Source organism: Anas acuta, chromosome 12, assembly GCF_963932015.1.
Source record: "Anas acuta chromosome 12, bAnaAcu1.1, whole genome shotgun sequence".
Lineage (NCBI taxonomy): Eukaryota > Metazoa > Chordata > Aves > Anseriformes > Anatidae > Anas > Anas acuta.
The window spans coordinates 10,597,138-10,617,907 of NC_088990.1; the positions used below are offsets into that span (position 1 = coordinate 10,597,138).

The 20,770-nt window shown below is 39.6% G+C and overlaps 1 protein-coding gene across 3 annotated transcripts; it reads right to left on the minus strand.

The window, feature by feature from the left end:
- Positions 1–2: 2 nt before the first annotated feature.
- On the minus strand, positions 3–20,589 carry GABPB1 (GA binding protein transcription factor subunit beta 1). 3 transcript variants are annotated; one of them, XM_068695945.1, is made up of 9 exons: positions 20,474–20,589; positions 13,862–13,969; positions 12,839–13,006; positions 12,171–12,365; positions 11,711–11,822; positions 11,247–11,360; positions 7,644–7,829; positions 6,669–6,784; positions 3–1,772 (listed from the first exon to the last, which is right to left on the minus strand). In XM_068695945.1, exons 2-9 carry the CDS (start codon positions 13,967–13,969, stop codon positions 1,620–1,622), a joined length of 1,152 nt encoding a protein of 383 aa, XP_068552046.1. In that variant the 5' UTR covers positions 20,474–20,589; the 3' UTR covers positions 3–1,619. The 3 variants fall into 3 exon arrangements, with proteins under 3 accessions (XP_068552046.1, XP_068552045.1, XP_068552047.1); XM_068695944.1 differs by lacking the exon at positions 20,474–20,589 and adding an exon at positions 20,216–20,439; XM_068695946.1 differs by lacking the exon at positions 20,474–20,589 and having other exon boundaries at positions 3–1,691; positions 6,662–6,784.
- Positions 20,590–20,770: the final 181 nt, after the last annotated feature.

A 20,770-nucleotide genomic window follows, 5' to 3' on the forward strand; every position in this document is an offset into this window, starting at 1 on the left:
TATATGTGGAAAAGATATTTAATTGTAAAATAGAAAAAGTAGGCCAGAGTACAGTTTTAAGGGTAATTCTTCTGTATACAGTATAGATAAACTAGACTTTTTGCTTAAGTTTATATAAACAATTCCATAAAAGCAGTGAAACATGGAACAACAAAGCAAAGCACAAATAGTTTTATCTTACAAAAAAGGAATCTGCACAGTAGTTCAAAATGTATGTAACACAGCACTGAACAATCTTAAGGCAGCTCAGTCTAAGCACAGGACTAGAAGCCAGGAACTCCTGAGATCCATTCCCAGGTCTACCACAGATTCATGTGGTTTTGGGCCAATTGTTTAACACTCCCTGTGTTGCGCTTATACCAGTTATAAAATTGAGACAACAACACTCACTTACCTGCCTCAGGCAGTATAGTAAGGGTTCTTTGAAAGATTTTACAATGCTCTGAAGATGTTATATTTTATATAAATCTTAAGTATAATATATCACTGCACAGACACACACAAACACAGTATCACAGTGAAGAACAATGATGCCAGGTAAGAGCAGCATCACTACAACAAAAAATTCCTTGTCCAATTGCATAATTAAAATGGAAGAGTCTGTTTAGAAAATGCATCAATGAAATAATTTCAAGGCTATTGGGGAAAACAGATCAATAGAATATTCTAAAAGAACTATACTCTTTGTGTTCCAATGGAGACATTCTTTTCTACTCATTTACTGAACTTTAAAATGTTTGTATGTGAAAACTGTAAGACACAAGTTTCAATGCCTCCACTATCAAATTTTGCCTGTTACATAAATTGGGATTTTCTGTTTTGTTTTGATTACAAATTACATTCTTTCAAGAAATATACCATCCACAATAAAACTGGCTGCTAGCTTACTTCAAATGACCTATAGGCTAAACATTTTTCTCATAATTTTTCCTCATCTTTGCTGAAAAATACTTATGCTAGATGTATGTGTAGAAATTATAAAAACATGCAGCATATGTACAAACTGAAAAGTTTAAAAAATATTAGCTTCATATACATGTAAATCTACTTGGATATATTTGAAATTAAATATAAAAATTTCACCGCCTAAAAAAAAAACCCAAAAAACGGTTTTCAGAGAATCTGAGACAACTACTTAAAGCTGTACAAAGATTTCCACCTGGAAATGACTTATTCAGAGAAGTTTAAGTTGTTACCATGTAGAAATAACTGTTAATTCATTTTGTCACATAATTCATTTTCAAGTTGTCAGCTTAAATCAACATCACCCTTAAAACTGTTCTGTTTTTCAGAAGTTAGATTCATACTAAAATCAAAAATTTCACAAAAACATTGGCTTCTCATGTTTCTGGATCCCTTCAAAAAGATTTATCAACTTATTTTGAAACTGTAAAAAAAACAACTATTTACAGTATTTCATTTTAAATACTTTTCACAATTTCTAAATTCAGAATTTTTATGTTACAAGAAATTCATCAGAGCTCACGGCTTAAGTCCAGTTATCAACTTGTAGCATCTTCTCTATCATGTAATCCTGTGTCTGTACCTATACAGTGTACAGTTCAAGATTGTACTGCAGGTTTTTGAAAGTAACAGGCTTTGCAGTATGTTCTCTTTTATTAAACAGCTTCTTTATTAGTCTGGAGGCGGTTCATTGCCTCTAACTTCTGCCGATAGGCCTCTGCTTCTTGCTCTTTCTTTAGAAGCTGCTGACGATATTTTTGTGCTTCTCTGTTTGCCTCATCCAGCTGCTTCTGAAGAGTTTCTCTTTCCTATTAAAAACAGAACCAGCAATATTTTGTCAAATATGTATTAAATGCAAGTTAAAATGGCAAATACTTTTTCTTTACATGCAGGTTAAGTGTTAGGGCATCACACTGAAATTGTTCAGTTCATATTTGGGCAAACCTATATGAATACTGCTCAGTAAATCAGGCATGAATCTTGACAATTTCTCACAGTAAGACTTGAAGTCTAAATATAGTACAACTAAGTTTCTTTAGCTGCAGAGATAACAAGCAAGTCTTCAAAGAAAAATGGTGCAGCACAAAAACAGATAGTGATCAAATACTAACATGACATTTTCCCAATGATTCAATTCCCTGTGATTTTTTTTTAAATCGACTTCTAATAAGAATGGAATCCAGTCTAACAGGACTGTCACTTTCCATTGTATTTCTAATCAGATAGTACTGTCTGTTACAAAAACTGATAACTATCAGCAGTGTGCACTGGAAAGTGACAGCTACTCACTAACTGGAATATATACATACTTGGTTTCTTAAATGAAGTGATTTAAGTGATTGATACTATGCAATGCAGAGGTATAACAACACCCCCAAGGACACTGCAGATTTATGAATTAACAGGTATTTAGTGAGGTAAGCTTTTTGAACCCAAGAGGACTAACTTATGCATCATTCTGCATACAAATTATATGGGGATGGCTATAACATAGCTTCCAAGCAAAATAATATGGAAAATGCCACTTCCTATGAAGCTTCCACAGGAACTAAGGAGAATGTATTTCTATCTGCAGTGACGCTGATACTATAATTTTGTTTGATGCTGTACTGAGCCTAATTGGAAAAGCAATTTGCTTGGAAAAACAGTTTTGTTTTGATCTTCAACCAAATACTACTTTATTAAAGTAAGCGTATCATATTTTATGAGTAAGGTAATATTTGATTTCACATCATTTTTTCCACTGTAGCTGAAGTAGTGACAGGAGGGAGGCTGTCAGAGAAGCAATCTATTTCCCAGAAAAACAAAACTATCAAAAACTGAGACCCAGCAAAAGTTACCTTTTCACCTTATCCCCATCTCAGCAGTTCAGCATCACATTCCCACTTAATATGTCAAACAGTTGTTCAACATTTCTCCCCCCACCCCCAGAACATCATCCCTATTCTTCACCTCTTTGATACACTCACGTATTTTCATGATCAGAGCCTGAAAATACAAAATATTCTGCCTCCCTTCTACTTGCTACTGTTCTCAGTACTTGTCACAGCCACATTTAGCAGTCACATGCTGTGCTGAATGTGCTGAAATACACTGACATAGATGATCTGATCATTGCTAACAGCAGCATCTGTATATCAAAAACAACAGGTGAAGGAGCAGTGTTATTAACAAGTTTAGAAAGACTAGCTATAAAACAAAACAGTGCTAACTCTGTAAATGACACTTGATTTTATACTTTACACAAGGTTTTAAGAGCTAAAAGACACTAGCGTTCATGGGTTTGCTTCATTTGAAGCATATGCTCAAAATGAGAGTTCATCTGATCTTGTTGCTTATTTGAAAAGGATGTTCAGCCTCCATCTCTGAGAATTTGGATTCTGCTTTTTAAGTAACATTATAAATGGCCAATCCATGTAGCTACTAGACTGACCAGTGCCAAGTGCTAAGGCAAAATGAACAGTGGAGCCTACATCTCACAAAGGATCTGAAATACACCAGTGTTGTTCCAACACCAGTCCAAACAAAATATATTGCTATTTCTGTAATTATCAATGTAATTTAAGCAGAGCCAACAAAGCTTACATAATACAGCCTTGTGGAGTACTAAGTTGGGGAAAAATTGCTACAGACAGTTCTTAAAGTAGCAGTCAAAACAGTGGATCCTGCTACACGTGCAAAGTGGGCCTTCCCCCGTGTGGGCACTGAGCTCTGGCATAATCTGAGCTGAGCGTTATCTCACAAATTTGTCATGCAATTAAACGTCCTACTGTCGAGAAGCAGAGCTGGTCTATTGGGCTGTAGAAGGGTGAGAACCAGCAGCAGCTCATTGGCCAGAGGCTCTGCAGCACATTACAAAAAATAAGACACTATCACTACTGCAGAGCACATGCAGACTGCAAGCACTCATGGGCAGAGATCAAACTCAGAACTCTTGTGAGCACTTTCCACAGAAGGGAGAAATAGAGATGTACAGGCACACTGTGTGTAAGCACATTAAGAAAAGTATGGACAAAAGGAGAAAAAAATAAGTCTCAGTGGCAGAGACAGTAAGATAAAACCAGTAACCATCAGGCAGACTAGCAACTCAAAGCATGTAGATTTGTCTGAGAACTAACACATGTAGTTTTCATACAGACCTAGTCTTTATGTAAGCAGAATAAGCTGAAGAACTGGGGCCAAATATACTAACTAGGCAGTGGACCAACAATTCTGGAGGAACATTACAGACCTACTGTGGACTGAACAGTGAAAACTGGTTCCTTAACTTTGTTATCTAAGATTAAGGAGGACTATAACTGGGGTCTTAATTTCAACAAAACTAGAAAATGTTCTTAGGGTGCTCTTCAGAACACAAGAGAAAATATTTCAATTCTCTAAAATCCTTTTCTACCATATAAAAGCTTATACAGATGAAAATCAGGTTAGAGAAGTTTGAATGCTCTTAAGGAATCTTCTATTTTATAAGGGAATTTTCTTTATTACATACAACTTTCCTTAACAGTCTACATATTGAAGATAGAGGCACCTATAATTAAAATATAATTAAAATAACTAAGCTAAGCAGGAAAAAACAGAAATATGAATTCATTAATATAATTCATTTGCAATCTTTTTTTTTTTTTTTAGTCTAATTGTCCTGGTTGTTTCTAAAGCATGTCACCTTTCCAACATGCAACAAGACAGTAACATGCAAGAATGAAAATACAATTCACTGTATGTTAATGAATTATGCATGAAAATGAAAAACAGACCATCTGCATGACAGTGTTTTTTTGCTGCCATCATATGTTTAATTAAACATCACACAGCTTAGGAAGACTGCAATCCCTCTCAAAAACGAGCTGCAATGATTGAATTTAACAGACAAATGAGACAGTCAAAAAACATCACTACAGTATTAATTATTCACAATGCTTTCACAAGAAGGTTTGTCACCTCACATGAGTGGGAGTTCAACTTAGATTTTCAAACTACAATTAACTGTTCATACACTGAGTTTAAATCATCTAAAGACAGCACTCTTTGCCTCGAATCAAGTCTTTATAATAAAATAAAGGAATCACCGATGAGGCAGAGAAACCTACAGTAATAAAGGTTTTCCACATCAAAAAAAAAATATTTTGAAGTGGGAGGGGTCCCACTCCCTCCATATCCAGATATGGACTTCTACTATGATAAACTTGGAAGCGAACTGACTTCCCATGCACTTCCTTAATGCCTCAGTTACCAAAGACAGGGAGCACCACACCAAGGCTCTGGAAGTGAACTGGCCTCTATACAGGGACAGAGGTCTGTATGTATACTTCTAATTGTATAATCAGGGAAGAGGTCAGTCATCAAAAATAGCACTTAAAGGAAACAAGTAGAGTCCTTCATTTTCACCAACTAGTTTTAAAATTCTATAAAAGTATTTTAAATATCTAATTGAAGTTGGCAGTCCCCTTAAAGAATTATTTGTATCATTATACCCATTACCTGTAACTAGGAACAGGTCAATTTATTCCTTAACCAATCTGTTTTTTTCCCCTTTACCTAACAATTATTATTTAAGGAAAGGTAATTTCCTGTAGCAATAATTCAGGCAGATGTTTAAAAGTGTGAACAAAAAAAAAGTTTTTATTGTAACAGTCATACAATTTTAAAAAATGCAGCAAGAAAATTTTAACTGTCATGATAATCTGTAATGACCACAAAGCTGCAAAGGCCGTAAGTATTTGATATGACAACTTAAGGACAGAGAAAGTCAATGATGAAAGGTGGTAATTATTGTTACTAGACATGGACAAGGCATAGCACACACTGTACAATAAATAATATTCAGTTGCGCACAAATTGTTATTCAATAATGTGAACAGAAGTCAGAGAATACAACCTTTGATAAATGAAGTAGCATGGAATTGACAAAATACGAACTCACAGCCTCGTCAAGCCTGACAGCAATTTTCATAAACTTTTGACCAAAACTAGTCAGCACAGTTAGAATTAACAGAAAAGGGGATTAGATGGTTGACCTACTGTTGTAATATTAAAAAAAAAAAAAAAGCTATGGTTTTAAATTGAACGGCTATATCTGTTTTACATATATGAAAAGCCCTCTTAATGTTGATAGGTCATCTGTGTTGTAATTTCAAAAAACATTACGATGTAAAGATATGTAATAGAAAACTGCTCCAGAATTAAAAAGGAAAAAAAAAAGAAAGATAAAAATTGACAAACCCAGAATCTTACTGTTTCATATTGCCATTAACAGTTATCTAGTTATCATGAATGGAAAGGAAACGTTGCTAAGAATGATCTCACAATCAGGACAAGCATATGGTCATAAAACACAGATGAGGGGACAGTATTCTCATTCACTGCTATCACGTCAAGTTACGTGATAATATGTTATCATTATCTAGTTTTAAAAACTAGCTAGTGATCTTAGAGGGGAAAAAACTGTTAAGCTACCAAAAACTTCAACGAATGTCATTTTCATGTGCTGGACCAGAGGACGAAGCAAAGGGCACTCCTGTATTCTTTTTACAACAACCTTGTAACAGATAAATTCCAGTAACAGGGCAGACTGAACAAGTTATTGTATCACACTCTTCATTCTTCTGTTACACAGAAACATAGCTTTAAAACAACACCAAAAAGCACAACCACATATTCAGTGCTGCACACTCTGGTTAATACACATCACGTAAGAGACTCCTTACTTCTATTTCTGCAGACTCCACACGATTTTCAACAATCTCAATGCACTGTCTCTTGACTGGAGGTTCTTCACTTATCACAGTTTCTTCAGCAATATCTGTTGCTGGAACTGTTAATACTGAAAACATATTTGTACATATAAATACACTTTACTTCAAACAATATTTGCGCAATATAAAACTCAGATAATTTTATTAACAGCAGTAAAATGCGAAGTGTTTTCCTTAAAAAAATGCAACTCTATACAAGTGCATTATATGGCCAGCTCTACAAAAGTGACTTACAAAGCCAGTGCAGAGAAAATACATTAACAGCTTTAGCTATTCATATGCTGCTGAAGAACGCTTTCTCACAACTAGGTGTACTTGTTCATATACATGGTGGACCAAATCATTTGTCTCCAATGTACAACTCTTCAAGCTTTGTACTTGGAATCCTCATGAAAAAAACAAAAAAACAACAAAACAAAACAAACAAAAAAAAAGAGCAATCACTTTTGCCTAAATAGCACTCACTGGCAGAGCATCTTGGAAAAAAAAAAAAAAAAAACATCCAGAACACACGCTTGCTACAAAATAGCACTTGTTACACTAATAGCTTCCACAAACAAAGTTGATACCACCTAAGAGGGACAATTTTTGCCATCCTGGCTTCACTGGTTCTGAGACTGCCCTTCCAAAACCTCAAACTTACTGAGGGCAAAGCAAGCAGTTACCACTTTGCCCCTGTACGTCTCATTTCTTACCCATACAGTTTAGTAATTCTTTTGTTCTTTCTCCTAATGCAGAAGCTCAGCTGACACATGGCAACTCACTGAACTGCTATAGCTCATGTGTCTGAGCCTTTTGCAGTGAAATAATTCAAAAATGTATTCAAATTAATTACCACACAAAAATTTCCAAGCTATTTGCATCTAACTACTTATTACTATAAGTAAAATGGATTCTCAAGTTCAAACTGTGCAAGTTTTCACCTACCTTGCTGTCCATCTGGCATGGTCACGATGATTGGCTGCCCTATTCCACTGGTTGGAATTGAATGCAGATTACCAAGCTGAATGCCATCTGTAACTATAGTAATAACTTGCTGACCTCCAGAACTGACAACTTGCTGAATAGCACCATCCACAGATTCTGCAGTCACAACTTCTTCTGTCGCCACAACTATCAACAGATTAGCAAAGGAACTAGGTCAATTTATAAGTTAAGCTTTATGATTTCAAATGCATTTTGCTAAAGCCAAGGAAGAATTTCTTCCATGTCATTTCAAAGGTGATCCTCCTGCAAATTAACGCATGACTCCATATTATGTCATTAATGTAAAACTTTCACCAGGCCCACATAAAGCGTTAACATTTTGAAATACATATGCAATTCTGTTCTGTTTTACCTTGATCAGAATAATCTATTTGTATTTGGTATGTTTCTTAATATACGCATCCCACTCAAAAAAGACTACTTGGGCCCAGTGTTAACATGGCATCAAGAGTTGTTTTAAGAACACAAATATTTTTTGCAATGTACATAAGTTGGACTATGTTACAATGACAGCAAAATTAAAAAAAAAAAAAAAAAAAAAAAACCACTGAAAAGCACAACTAATCCTCAACCAGTGTCTTGCTAGGTGTGTCTCAGGACTCAGACCTGACTTCTGTACCTACCAAAAGGGTCTTCAGGACATAACACGCTGACTGACTTCTAGACAACCTTAAAGTTTAGTTTGTACAACACGGGTTCTTCAAGCATGACTATTACTTTAATTATTATACAAAGTGTGAAACAGGACTAAAGGAAAAGTTCCAGAGAGCTGACATTTTTATACCTTAGGAGAACAATAAAACTGAAATGTAAAATAAACATTCTATGTAAGTAACTTTATCTATAAAGTAAAAAAAATCCCAGCTCAAGTATTTCAAATTCTGATCCAATAATGAGTATATGGCAGTGAACTCTCAGGGTTCTTTTACCTTACATCTATAAATTAACTTAAGACTGCATTTAGAACAATGGCACATACCACAGCTTGCACTACACACTGTAACTGAGGCCTTACACTACCACCCTTATTTTTTAAAGCAACACGATACTGAGACAAAGAGCAAGATCACTAGGAGCACAATCAAAGAATCTCAAGCACATTAATTCTGTATTTTATTTTCAATTTGTGAGGTAAAAGCAAAGCCTTTGATTTAAATAATAGACATTAGAGGGCTTCCTATCTACAGAGATGGAATTAAACCCCTATAGGCTGTGTTGTGATGCTTGAGATGAGAGAAGGTAGATAAAACCCTGAAGCTTTCATCTTTTGAATTAATTACAATACAACATACACACAGTCACTCTGTAGTTCAAATGACTGAAGTCATTGCCCTCTGAAGATCTTTATGTTCAGAGATTACCGTCCTATAGCACTGCTTAAATATCCAGAGTGTGTTTGTTCCATAAACCAAAACAGTAAGTTGTACATGAATAAGTGGTACTGTATTGAACCTGATTTGGTTTCCAAGTAAGGACACCAAAGAGACTACTGTGACAAAGAATTCCAAGTTGCAACTGCCAATACTAGCCGCTGTGGCAAACAGCTCTGATCTTTCAGTTTCAAACTCAACACTGGGCTTTCAGTTCTGGAAAGAAACATTAGGACTTCTGCATGAGACCTTGGAATAAAAACCTTTGAGATCGTCTGAAAACGTATTTATGGGAGTATTTTTCTTTCACATAAATAAAGTCCTTATTCTTTCCTTGCTCTCCTTTTTATTTAAATCCCTATAAACCCTAGTTGTCACACAATTTCATAAGATAAAGGAAAGTTTAAGTAATTTAAAACAGAAGCACTGATATATTCAAAAATTTCTAAATTAATGTGTGTTATTTTCTTCTGCAGCGTGCACAGTGGAAAACTCCTGCACACACGACGAGATACGCCTCATTCCACTACAGCACACCAAATACTGCATTCCAAATACACAACTTAAGCCAGGCACTTCCCTGAATTTTCTCCACTTAGATCTCCATACACACATTATGAATCATATTAGCACATAACATTCAACTCCTCGTATGCACTTCACATGAGTAAAAACTAAAACAAGCATGATTCTACCCAGCTGCAATGAGAAGCATATTTCTTTCTTTGATTTTACAAAATTAGTGTTTTTAACTGTAAGCCATGAGGAACTAGAGGGAAGAGATCAGAGTAAAGTTCACCTGGAAGGGAGAGAAAAAAATCTAGAAAGAAACAACATAAAAGGTAAAACCTAAATGCTCTATCAAGGTTTATACAACCTTAAATACAGGAGGCTAATTAAAAGCCAAAACCAGAATTTTCACCTCTACAATTTTAGGGAGTATAAGTGGATTTTTTTTTTGAACACTTGAACACACTTACTGTTGATGCACAGTAATAAAAAGCTGCTTTTGTATTCCTTATGCTTTATAAGCTGTTAAAGAGGTAAGATTCCAGGAAACCATTTACTGACTGTGAGATGCTGCAAAACTGCCTATACATCTGCATAAAAATCAAAGTAGAAGAACTGAAATACACAGGAGGATTAGGTATGATGGACATCGCATTACTGAAGGTGAGAAGCTACTGCATTCAAGTTTGAAGCGTATTTCTTCCTGCCTGTCATCTCCTGCCTACACTCTAACAATGTTTTATCTTCAGTGGTTTGCTGACATGTAACGTCGGTTACACTAGGCAACTGCAAGGGTAGGGCCATGAAACATGAGAACACTCAGCTACCAAAGTCTATCTGCTACCAAGTTCTGAGTACACATCTAATACTGTGTAATCCTATGCAATCCCTTCTCTCAAGTTTCTCTCTCCTACAATTACATCTGAGTTTCATTGAAATATATGAGTAGATTGAAAACATCGTCAGCTTTTTCTGTAATGAAAGACATCACGTTTTGGTTTTGAATCATCCACTTCACTTGTAATATATAAATGTCATAGAATAGTATAGCTGCACTTAGACACTGCTCTAAGAGTTAGTAGAGCTGGACAAAGCAGAAATTCTGCAGGACTTTAAAATACTTGAAAGTGACAACTCAGATACATGTTAGGATGCAGCTGTCATGCCAGCAAGTCTGGGAGTCCTTCCCCCTCCAGTAAAAGCTTTGTCCTTAAGAATGACGTCTACCGTAGAGCTGAATTCTCTGAGAATTAAGAACCAAAGATTTTGGCCTCACAAAGCATCTCATTGGGGGCCATTTCCCATAACGCAGCAGAAAGAAGCATCCAAAGGAAGCAATCTCAAACCAAATGCAACTAGACCGCACGTAGACAAAGATGTGAATTCAATCTCCTGAATCACGCTCGCTTTCAGCAAGAATGAATGTTAGTAGCATTAGGCCAACAAATTTCTGACCAGTTGTGGTCAGAAGTCTTATTAAGCAATAGCTGTACACATGTATCTACCACCAATCTGTTGGGTGAAAGAAAATGAAAGCTTTCATTAACATTGGAAAAAAAAAGTCCTCTCACTTCTGCATGAACTATATCTCAAAAATCCCCAGTTATGTACTTTGTTTTGGTTTATTAAGGAAGTTAAGTTGATAGCAACATGGCTTTCTAACCTGGTGTTTCTGAAGAATTAGACAACGGTGCTGATGCTTCCGCTAAAGCTGCTAACGTGGCTAACACCGACGTTGATGAATTTCCAAACTGCACAGCAGACACTCCTGTCTCATCTGGAAGGAGTAAAAAAGAGTTAGTTAATATTTATTTTAAACAGCCAATGAAATCCCTTTTACATTTTTATTGTACTCAAGTTTCTAATACACACTGTTCTCAACAACTTTCTACTAACCACAGTGCTATTCTGAAAGCACGTTTGTGAAATAAGTACAATTGATAGAAGAACTGTCTCTATAGACATAAACTAAGTACTTAGGTATTTACAACACATAAGAAACACAGAATTCTACTCTATAATTACCATTCATTTTCCTAAAGCCTTTTCACTAAATGTAAAATCCTAGTTATCCTATATGCAACTAAATACCCGTTCCACCTGATGTATTTGCAGAAAATACCAGACCTGTTAGGTTCACCACCCCTCCAGGTCCAATGATGAACTGCGGTGTTGCTGCATGTATTGTCACAGTATCCGGACTCTCTGGATTCGTATTGATTTGGTTCTGCATTGCAATCTAGGAGACAAAGGTAGTAGTATCATTCCAACTGTAGATACAAAGAATTATTTACCTTTTAAGAACTAGAATAATTGAATATTGCACACAAAAATGGAGGATCTCCCTAGAGGGAGGAGGATCTATCCATGCAATAAACACATACAGTGTCACATCCTGTGCTCTGCTAAAAGCACATGAGGAACATTTTTTGGCTGAAATCTAAAGACAAGTAGCATGTTGTTAAGTATGTTAATACTGGCAATATGGCAATAACTTAAATTTTACAGCTATATTAAAAGCTTTGCTGATCACACGTAAGCAAGTACTTTGCTGTAAATTCCCTTACCATCATGAATTAAAAGTTACCTGTAATATTTCAGCAAGGTCTTCATTTCCATTGTCTATTGCAATGTCCAATGCAGTTTTGCAAAATTTACTCTGAGCATGAACATCCGCTCCATACTTTATTAAGAGCTCTACAACTTCTTGGTGGTTATGTTCAGTAGCCCAGTGAAGTGCAGTCATTTTGAGCATGTCCTTTGCATTGACATCGGCACCGTGCTACAAACAAGAACATTGTGTAAGCTATGTCACCAGAAGTATATGAATTAAATAATGCTACTCATGAAACAAAGCCCAACATAGTCTCTCCCTAGCAGTAGTGTCCTGTTACCTTTCAAGAAAACAGGAAAATGTATAAGGTCTTCAATTTAAGTGCCACAAGTTATTTACCTCAAAGGACTGAAGAATCCCCAAAACATAACCTTCCTTGGTTCTAAAAGCTGTTACTCACACAGTACCAAGTTAGAAAGGAGTCTTTTTTTGGAATAGCAATAAATAATTCAACTGAAATCATGATATTTTAATTAATATTGAAATAAATTACAACTGGATAGGAAAACAAAGCTCCCAATACATACAGTGTAAATACTCACAATGTTTTGGTGTTAGTTTCACAACTAAAAGGAAATCAAACATTTTATCATAAACCACTGTAATATCTCTGGCTCGGACATTGTTTCTGCAGTTTTTACCTTAAGTAAGACTTCTACTATGCTTGCATGGCCTTCTGATGCTGCCATATGTAATGGAGTTCTGTCCACTTTTGTTCTGGCATCACGACTTACACCTGCTCGCAGCAACACTTCTGTCGTTGAGTAGTGTCCATACTGTGCTGCTAGATGAAGTGGAGATGTTCCCAACTGTAATTTAACAGAAAAAGTGGGCTTTTAACAGATGTCAGTATGAAGTATTTCTTCTTATTCTGGAGCTATCAAACTCGGGTGTTAGGCCACCTCTTCAAATTACCTTCCCTTGCAGCCACAAGGAAAGAAGCTATCGGGGCTTTCATGGAGTATAAAGAAGAAAAAAAAGTTTAACTTTTTTTCAGTAATCACAACACACTAGAAACAGATCACTACTTTAATTTTTTTCCTGTCTTTTTAAGGTGTGAGGTTTCGAAGGGCCTAACCCTGTTTTTAGTGTTGATCAACATACCGTACTGTTCAAAGGGACCTCTGGAAGTCATCTAACTCCAATCTCCTGCTCAAAACAGACTCAACAGTTAGGTGACAATGTAGATTAAAGTTCTTAAGGGGTTGCAAATACCCTGAAATTTTACATACCTAACTTAGTCTCCCTACACAACCTACTTAACACATAGGCACCTCAGACCACCCGTATCAGGAAACTGTCAAGTGCATGTATTAGGCACTGGGGCTGCTCTCTTAATTCAGAACTCTTGCTATACTAAGCATATAAACACCATAACTAGGAGGATGTTTGCTACTTCCCTCATTAACCACTCCAAAGTTCATTTTAACAGCCATGAGAAGGAACTTTTTCACAGACTGTTACAAAATTTAGGAGAAGATCAAACCATATGAAGAAACAACAAAGTTTAATTTTGAAGTAGACATCAGATGATGTGACCGCATGATTTCAAAAAGAAAACTCCCAAGGCCAGCACTATAAATGCTTATCTGTAATAATCCTGTTTTCTTTTTCAGGTAAGGGAAGTAACAGAATTTACTGAACAATGCAAAAGCTTTCATTACCCAATCTGTGGTAAAAGGCGCTCCATTTGCCATCAAAATGCGAACTTCATCATCTTGTCCTGCTCGTGCAGCTTCTAGAAGTTTCTTTCCCAAATCTACTAGTGACATCTAGTGAAGGACATAAAGGAACATAAAGAAAAAATATATATACATAACATTAACACTGTTTTAAGCACACAAATATGGCTGTAATGTTTTTAATGACTATTTCTGAACTACTCTTAAAGTTCAAGAACTTTAAAATTCAAACTTAAAAGTTGGTATTCTAGCCATGACAATGAACTTGCTTGACTGCAAGAAGCAGACTGATTCTAGAATTACTGTTGACAGTCAAACAGAACTGACACTGGAGTGAAGACTTCCGTATTACAATGCTATAACCATAGCGGCCTCAAAGTTACATCAAAGTAAAGTTAAACTGGACTAGATGAATATTTCTTAAAAGAAAATGTCTTTCAGAAGCTCTCACCTAATACCGCAGCCTTCTGTAGCTTTGTTGAGCTTTCAAAAGGTACCGAGTCAGAGACACAACATCACATGTCAAAAGACACTACCTTCACTTACCCAAAAAGCCTATATACATCTAAGAAATACAACTATGCAAATGCATTTAGATGGATAAGAATACAGCACCTTTCTGGCACCTTGTCCACAACTACCATTCATTTTGTTCACCCTAAAATAATTTCTGTATTCCTAGATAGAGTACAAAGCAACAGGCACGTATTTTTGTGCTATCTGCACGAGGCACACAGACTAAGATATCTCCCTGAAAACAAACGTTCAAACATTACTACCTCCATCAGATGTCTACAGCTACTAAAAACATGCAAAGTGCTAAGTTCATAGACTTCAGATACTGGCGGGAAAACCTTCGTGTCATTTTTACGTAATCTCCCTTTTTTTTAAAAAAAAAAAAAAAAAGTAAAAGATGTATAATTTTACATGCTCTAAATTACATGTAAACAAGACACCTATCTACATTCCTATTGCATCAAAGATTTAAACCCACTCTGCTTCACACTTGCTATTAAATATGCTCAATAATAAAATTTAGAACTAAATTGTAACTCACTCTACTAACCATATTACTAAATGTTCAGTCCTGTATCTATGCTTTCCACTATCAGGATGTCAAGAACAGAATTACTTTAATCAATTTGGTTTCCAGTCACAACTAAGAGTTAAGCCTGGATGACTAATAATGGCAGTCACAAGGCCATGCAGCCCATCTCCTGTGCAGAGTGTCAGTTCAGAAAGAAATCCCAATAGGATCATTTTTAATCTCTTTTTTTTTAAGCCTATACTTCTATCACAAAACCACCTTATTTAGAAAGTTCTCTGCACCTGGGTCAACTGGCAAACTCTGTGTGGCGTGTTGCTAACTGAGCTGAAAGTTATTGATTTTGGAAGGAACAAGAAAGCAGGAAGGGGGGGAAATACTGCAAACGCAGAACTCCAGCATGTATCAGTAGAGCCACGAAGGGGAGTACAACTGACTGCTGGCACCAACATCCCTTCCACCAAGATAATACTCCATTTATGTCCATCCTTCTAGCATGCAAGCACATTTTGACTTAGCCAGCCAGAAAAGGAGAGAGGAGCAGGAAGGTGGCAAGGGCAGGCCAAATACAGACATCGGGAAAAGGAAGGAAAGGAGCAGCACGTGGTCAGGTGCAGAGGAAGGGACAGCAGCTGGCTCTCTGCCACGAAGAGAAAACGGAAAAGAGAAACAGGAATAACACAGAAACCTACTGTCCCGTTAAAGGGAGACACTAAGGGTAATGATACAAAACGGCAGGGCAGAGAGGATGTTTATCAAGTGCAGCAGTGAAGTAAAGGAGCAAAGTCCTCCCTCTATATGGCAACCTTTTTTTTTTTTTTTTTCCAGGGGTGGGAGGGATTGCAATTTAGGAAGGGGAAAAAAGCGCGCACACAGACTTTTCTGATGGTCTAATACCACGTCAAGAGCCTCAGAAGTGAAAGAAAAGCTGCAACTTAACCCAAATTAGTGAAGTTGGGAACTAATTCGGAAATACAATTTCATTTTGTTCTTAAATCTCAGTAGAGAAGAGGAACTAGTAAAGTCTCCTATGGGAAACACAGAACAACCTCAAGGTGCCTTCAGCCTTATCAGCTTATGCTTGATGTCTTTTAGACATAGAAGAATGAAATCACTGCATGTACATTTAACAGCTACACCTATTGAGAACGCACTGACCCATCTATACTGGTAAAATAAGCTGCAAAGCTGTTATCAAAGCTCTATACAGCAAAAGCAAGCAGAAAAAAAAAAAATAAATTACATTGGCCTGCAAAAGAAAGAAACAAAATGTTCAAACTAAGGAAAGGAAAAAGAGGCACCTAGAAGATCATACGCGATGTTACCTCCACTACCACGTATTTTTTACATTAACTAACACTCTTCAGTTGATATAAAGTGTTTGTGTTTTAAACTAGCACAAAACATCACATCAGTTTACAATATTTGTGATGTAGAACTTTAACTTCAGTTACGATGACAAAATTTATTTCAGAAATGAAGTTAAAGTTTCAGATCTCCTAGAGAGCTTGAAAGCATGCTTGGGCCATCTAGTGGAAGAAAATGACAGAACTAGCAGAGCTGCACAGTTGGACTCAAAAATTAAAATCCCATTGTGCAGCAATAGCATGCTGCAGCAGTAAGCAATACCTCTCTGACAAACTACTTGGGCACCTTCAGCCACTGTTAACCAAGCAATACCAGCATTCACGACATTTCTCGGGACAACCCCAAGCTGACTTGTTCTTGGCAGACCACTCCAAGGACCCGTACCAGAAGGTCAGCAACCCGTTAAGCCATAAACCCCCCCCACTTTCCCCCAAGCTCTTTCAGTGCTAGTGCTGGGACATGCCAAGGGGCTGCAGTATCACAATTCCCTCCTGCCAGAAGAATCCTTCGGCTGCCCCCTCGAGACCACTTTGTGGCACTACAACAGCACAGCGATACTATCAAGGTTCTGCGTACAGCACAATAAAATATATTTTAAATCAAAATGAGATTTCCACTTCAAAGCAGCACTCTCAGGTAAGCAGCACTGCTGCTCCCTGCAGCAATACAAATCAGCTCCGCTGCACAGCGTTGGAGGGAGCCCTTCTGCAACTGGCATCTCCAGCCAGCCTGGGGAACGCTTTGTAAGAGCAATCTTTCAGGCATCAGAAGCATCAGCGGCTCTGAAATAGCCTTGAGACTACTGGATTTATTCTTATGGCAATCTGAGTATGTTTTCAGGCTGGTAACAGCTCTCACGCACTTGTGAACAGAGGGGGTTGCCTACCACGGGGTAAGGAGCCTCTGCTGGGTTGGGGCTTCTCAGCTTTCACCACCTCCTGAACTTGCACACCACGTTACTGCAGTGCATTCTGCTGAGTGCCGTTAGCCAGATGCCACAGTTAACGGGTTATTAAATGTACATCGAGTCACTATTGCAATTTCACTTTGGTTCGAAAGGAAGCCATACTGCTCTTCAGTATCTTAAAACTTAACTTAGAGGTGAGCTTTATATGTTCTCTAAAGCTCTGATGTCATTTCAGAAGGGTACACAACAGCACCTGGCCTGGGCTTATGTGGAACTGCAGAAGGGCACACGGATTGAACTCTGTGGGGAGGGAAAGAAGCTGAAAAGCACACAGCCTGGGAAGCCTGGGGTCCACACCACAGCCTGCAGACAACAGAGCAGTGGAGCTTGCAGTCTGAAGGAAGATTATTAAGGTTGGATAAAACACTGCAGCATCTTTCGGACCAATGTCCTCTCCAGTGGGTGCCGGATCTGGCCTTTGCTCCCCTTCTGCCAAAGTGGCACTGAGCATCAGTCGGTCAAAATCAACAGGCACAAAACAAATAGTTGTTGCAGAACACCTGCTAACATGGAGATATCCCAGCTGCTGGTGCACTTCTGGCAAGGCATGCTCCTCAGAGAGATGTGCGTACACCAGAACAGCATGAGTGCAGCAGTGCAATTTACCAGAGTCAAGTGAATCAATATACACCGCATCTACGATGAGGATCTGTAATCTCCTCTACAAACCCCAGGATAAGCGAAGATCTACAAAATGGTGAGAGGCCCCCCCCTACTCAAGTGGCACACAGCAGGATTATACACGGAAGATAACTTGAAACCCATCATCTCTGACATCCATTTACATCCGGAGAAAGAAAGTCCTTTTCAATAAGCCTTTTTCCTTCTCTTATTTCAAAAAAATTCAACCTCCTTCCCCAGACCTGATCTTCAGATATGTTTTTACCCCACTCATTTCAACATTGCACAGCACCTCAGAACTGAGAATAGCAATTTCTAATTTTATGCACCTACCCATGCAAAAAAAAAGATATTTTTAGAATACAAAGTTTAAACAGTTAGCAGTAACTATTTAAATCTTTAATCAAGCATTCAGTTTTGATCACTATTGGAATTGAACTAACAGGTCCAACTTGTTTTCTTCTCTATTTTTACACCAACAACCCCAGTGAACTCGGAACAACTCTTCTAACCCAACTTTTCACTTCAACTAGTTTTGTAACTTTTAAAGGAACTGAAAGGCATGCATTAAACCTAATTTTAGAATCAAATAATGCTTTGGGTTGGAAGGGACCTTAAAGATCACCTAATTCCAAGAAAGTATGCATTAATAGTAAAATGTTTTAATTTCAGTGCTTTCAGCTTTCCTCTAGATTGTGCTGTGCTCATTAAATTCTCCCTCACTTGTTTAAACAGAAACATCCCCTTCATGTTGGACCATGTCAGCATGAGATGAAAAATATTTAAGAGAACAGATCAGAAGAGCAAACATGTAGCTGGATAACTTAGTGGTGAATGTATTCAAGCCTGTATTTATGCAGGTCCATATTCCAATTACATTCATAAATTAAATTAAATTAGTTCCCAATAATCAATGTAATTCCATTAAACAATGCAAATGTTTTTTTTTAAAAGTCCTGCTCTTAAAAGGAAGAACAAAGATTTGGCCCCTATTGGCAAAACGCAACATCTGCAGCATCAAAAAAAGATTATTATGCAACAAGGGTGAACCACTGGCACCAAGATTTGGGTTGGCACTGCCAACAAACTACAAAGCTTTCAGATAGATTTGGCACTGGATAACAAGGAGGTTACATTACAGCAGGTATGATTGACATGCAGAATGTACGGGGTTGTGATGTTGCCTGTGAACCATAACACAACCTCAAAATCTGTCTCATTCACCAAAACTGGAAAAAAAAAATACTTTGAAACAAAAATCACCAGTCTCTTTAATTAAAGCAACGTTTTTATTGTGAAGAGTCTTCCTTGACAATTTCTTACAAATGGGCTGAAGGAGAGAGCTTATAAATAAACTGCTTTTAGGAAAGAATGTCGGTCAGGGGGAAGAGTCGATATCTAGCGTACAGCAATCATTAGGGTCTGCCACGTATGTTCTTAACCTTACTCGTAGCAGATTTCTGCACCCCTACAGGCACCTCATCCAAACAGCTTTTAACCTTATAAGCGCTTCAAAACCCACCGACAGTTCAAAAAAACCACTACGCCAAAGGCCTCCAATGGCTGCGCTCGTAACTATCAGCACATTTACCATGCGGCGTTCGCCGTTAAATAAAATCCACCTTAGCAAACAGGCTGAAGGCCGCCACGCAACCGCTTGAAGTTAAGGGCTGTGAATGAGGAAGCCTTCCTACGGCACCTTCCCGCAGCGTCCCATCGGACAGGCTGCTCAATGGGAACCATTGGGATCACCGGGCAGAGCTGCGAGCCCCCACAGCAGCGAGCCTCACCCCACGCTCCCCCCCCACCACCTTCCCGAGGGGCTGGCGGAGCAGCTCCCCCCGGGCCCCCCTCCAGCTCCCAGCCCTCCCACGCAGCTCGGGGGCCCCCCGCCAGGCCGGGCCCGAGCCTCACGCGAGACCCGGGCCCACGGGGCCGAGCCGAGCCCCCCGCACAGCCTCAGGGCGGGCGGCCCCGGCCCCACGGCGGCCCCTGCCCCGCAGCAGGCCGCGGCCCGCCGAGGCCGAGGCCGAGGCCGAGGCCCGGTCCCGGGGCCCGGCCGCCGCCCGCGCCCCCCTCGCGGCGGGGTCCCCGGAAGGCCGGCCGGCCCGCCCGCTCTCCCCGACAGGAAATCCTGGCTGGGCTGGGCGCTGCGGAGGGAGCCGCGGCGCCGGGTTCCGGGGGAAGTGGAATTATTTTTTACCAGCGAAGAGATCGACTTCCACATCCGGTAACGGGGCCCTATACAAAGGCGCTGACTGACCTGGAAAAGCTTGAGCCGGCCCGGGAGAAGGGTGTTGGGGATCAAACGGGCCGCGGGGCCCGGGAGCCTTACCGTGCCGCCGGCCCGCCCGCCGCCGCCGCCGCAACACCCGGGGCCGCCGGAGGCCGCCGCTCATCGGCGCCCAAAAGCCCCACACAAAAGTCCCCGCTGCTGCCCGGCGGAAGGACACGGCGGCTGAGGGGCGGGGAGGGGCGCTGCGGCTCTCCGCGCTGCGCCCCCCCCCCCGTTCTTCTTTCTCCGCCGCCGCCGCCGCCGGCTCACCGTGAGGCGACCGAGCGGGCAGCGGCGGGAGGGGCGCGCGGCACTTACCCTGCGGCGGGCAGGGGGCTTTGACACCGGCACCGCCGCCCCGGCCGGAGCGGGGGGGGTGGGGGGGAAGCGGCGGAGGGATACGGCCTCGGTGCCGCCTGCCGCGCATGCGCGGCGGCGCGGGGAAAGGCGGGGGGAAGCGGGCGGCGGGACGGAGCCGCCATGTTCCCGGCCCGCCGCGGGCGTGAAGGGGGCGGGGGGGGGGGGAACCGCCTCGCGGTCCCTTCTTGGGGAGAAGGGGGGCTTCGGGAGGGTGTGGGGGTCGGGGAGGGAGGGTGATAGTTCTGGAATGAGCCT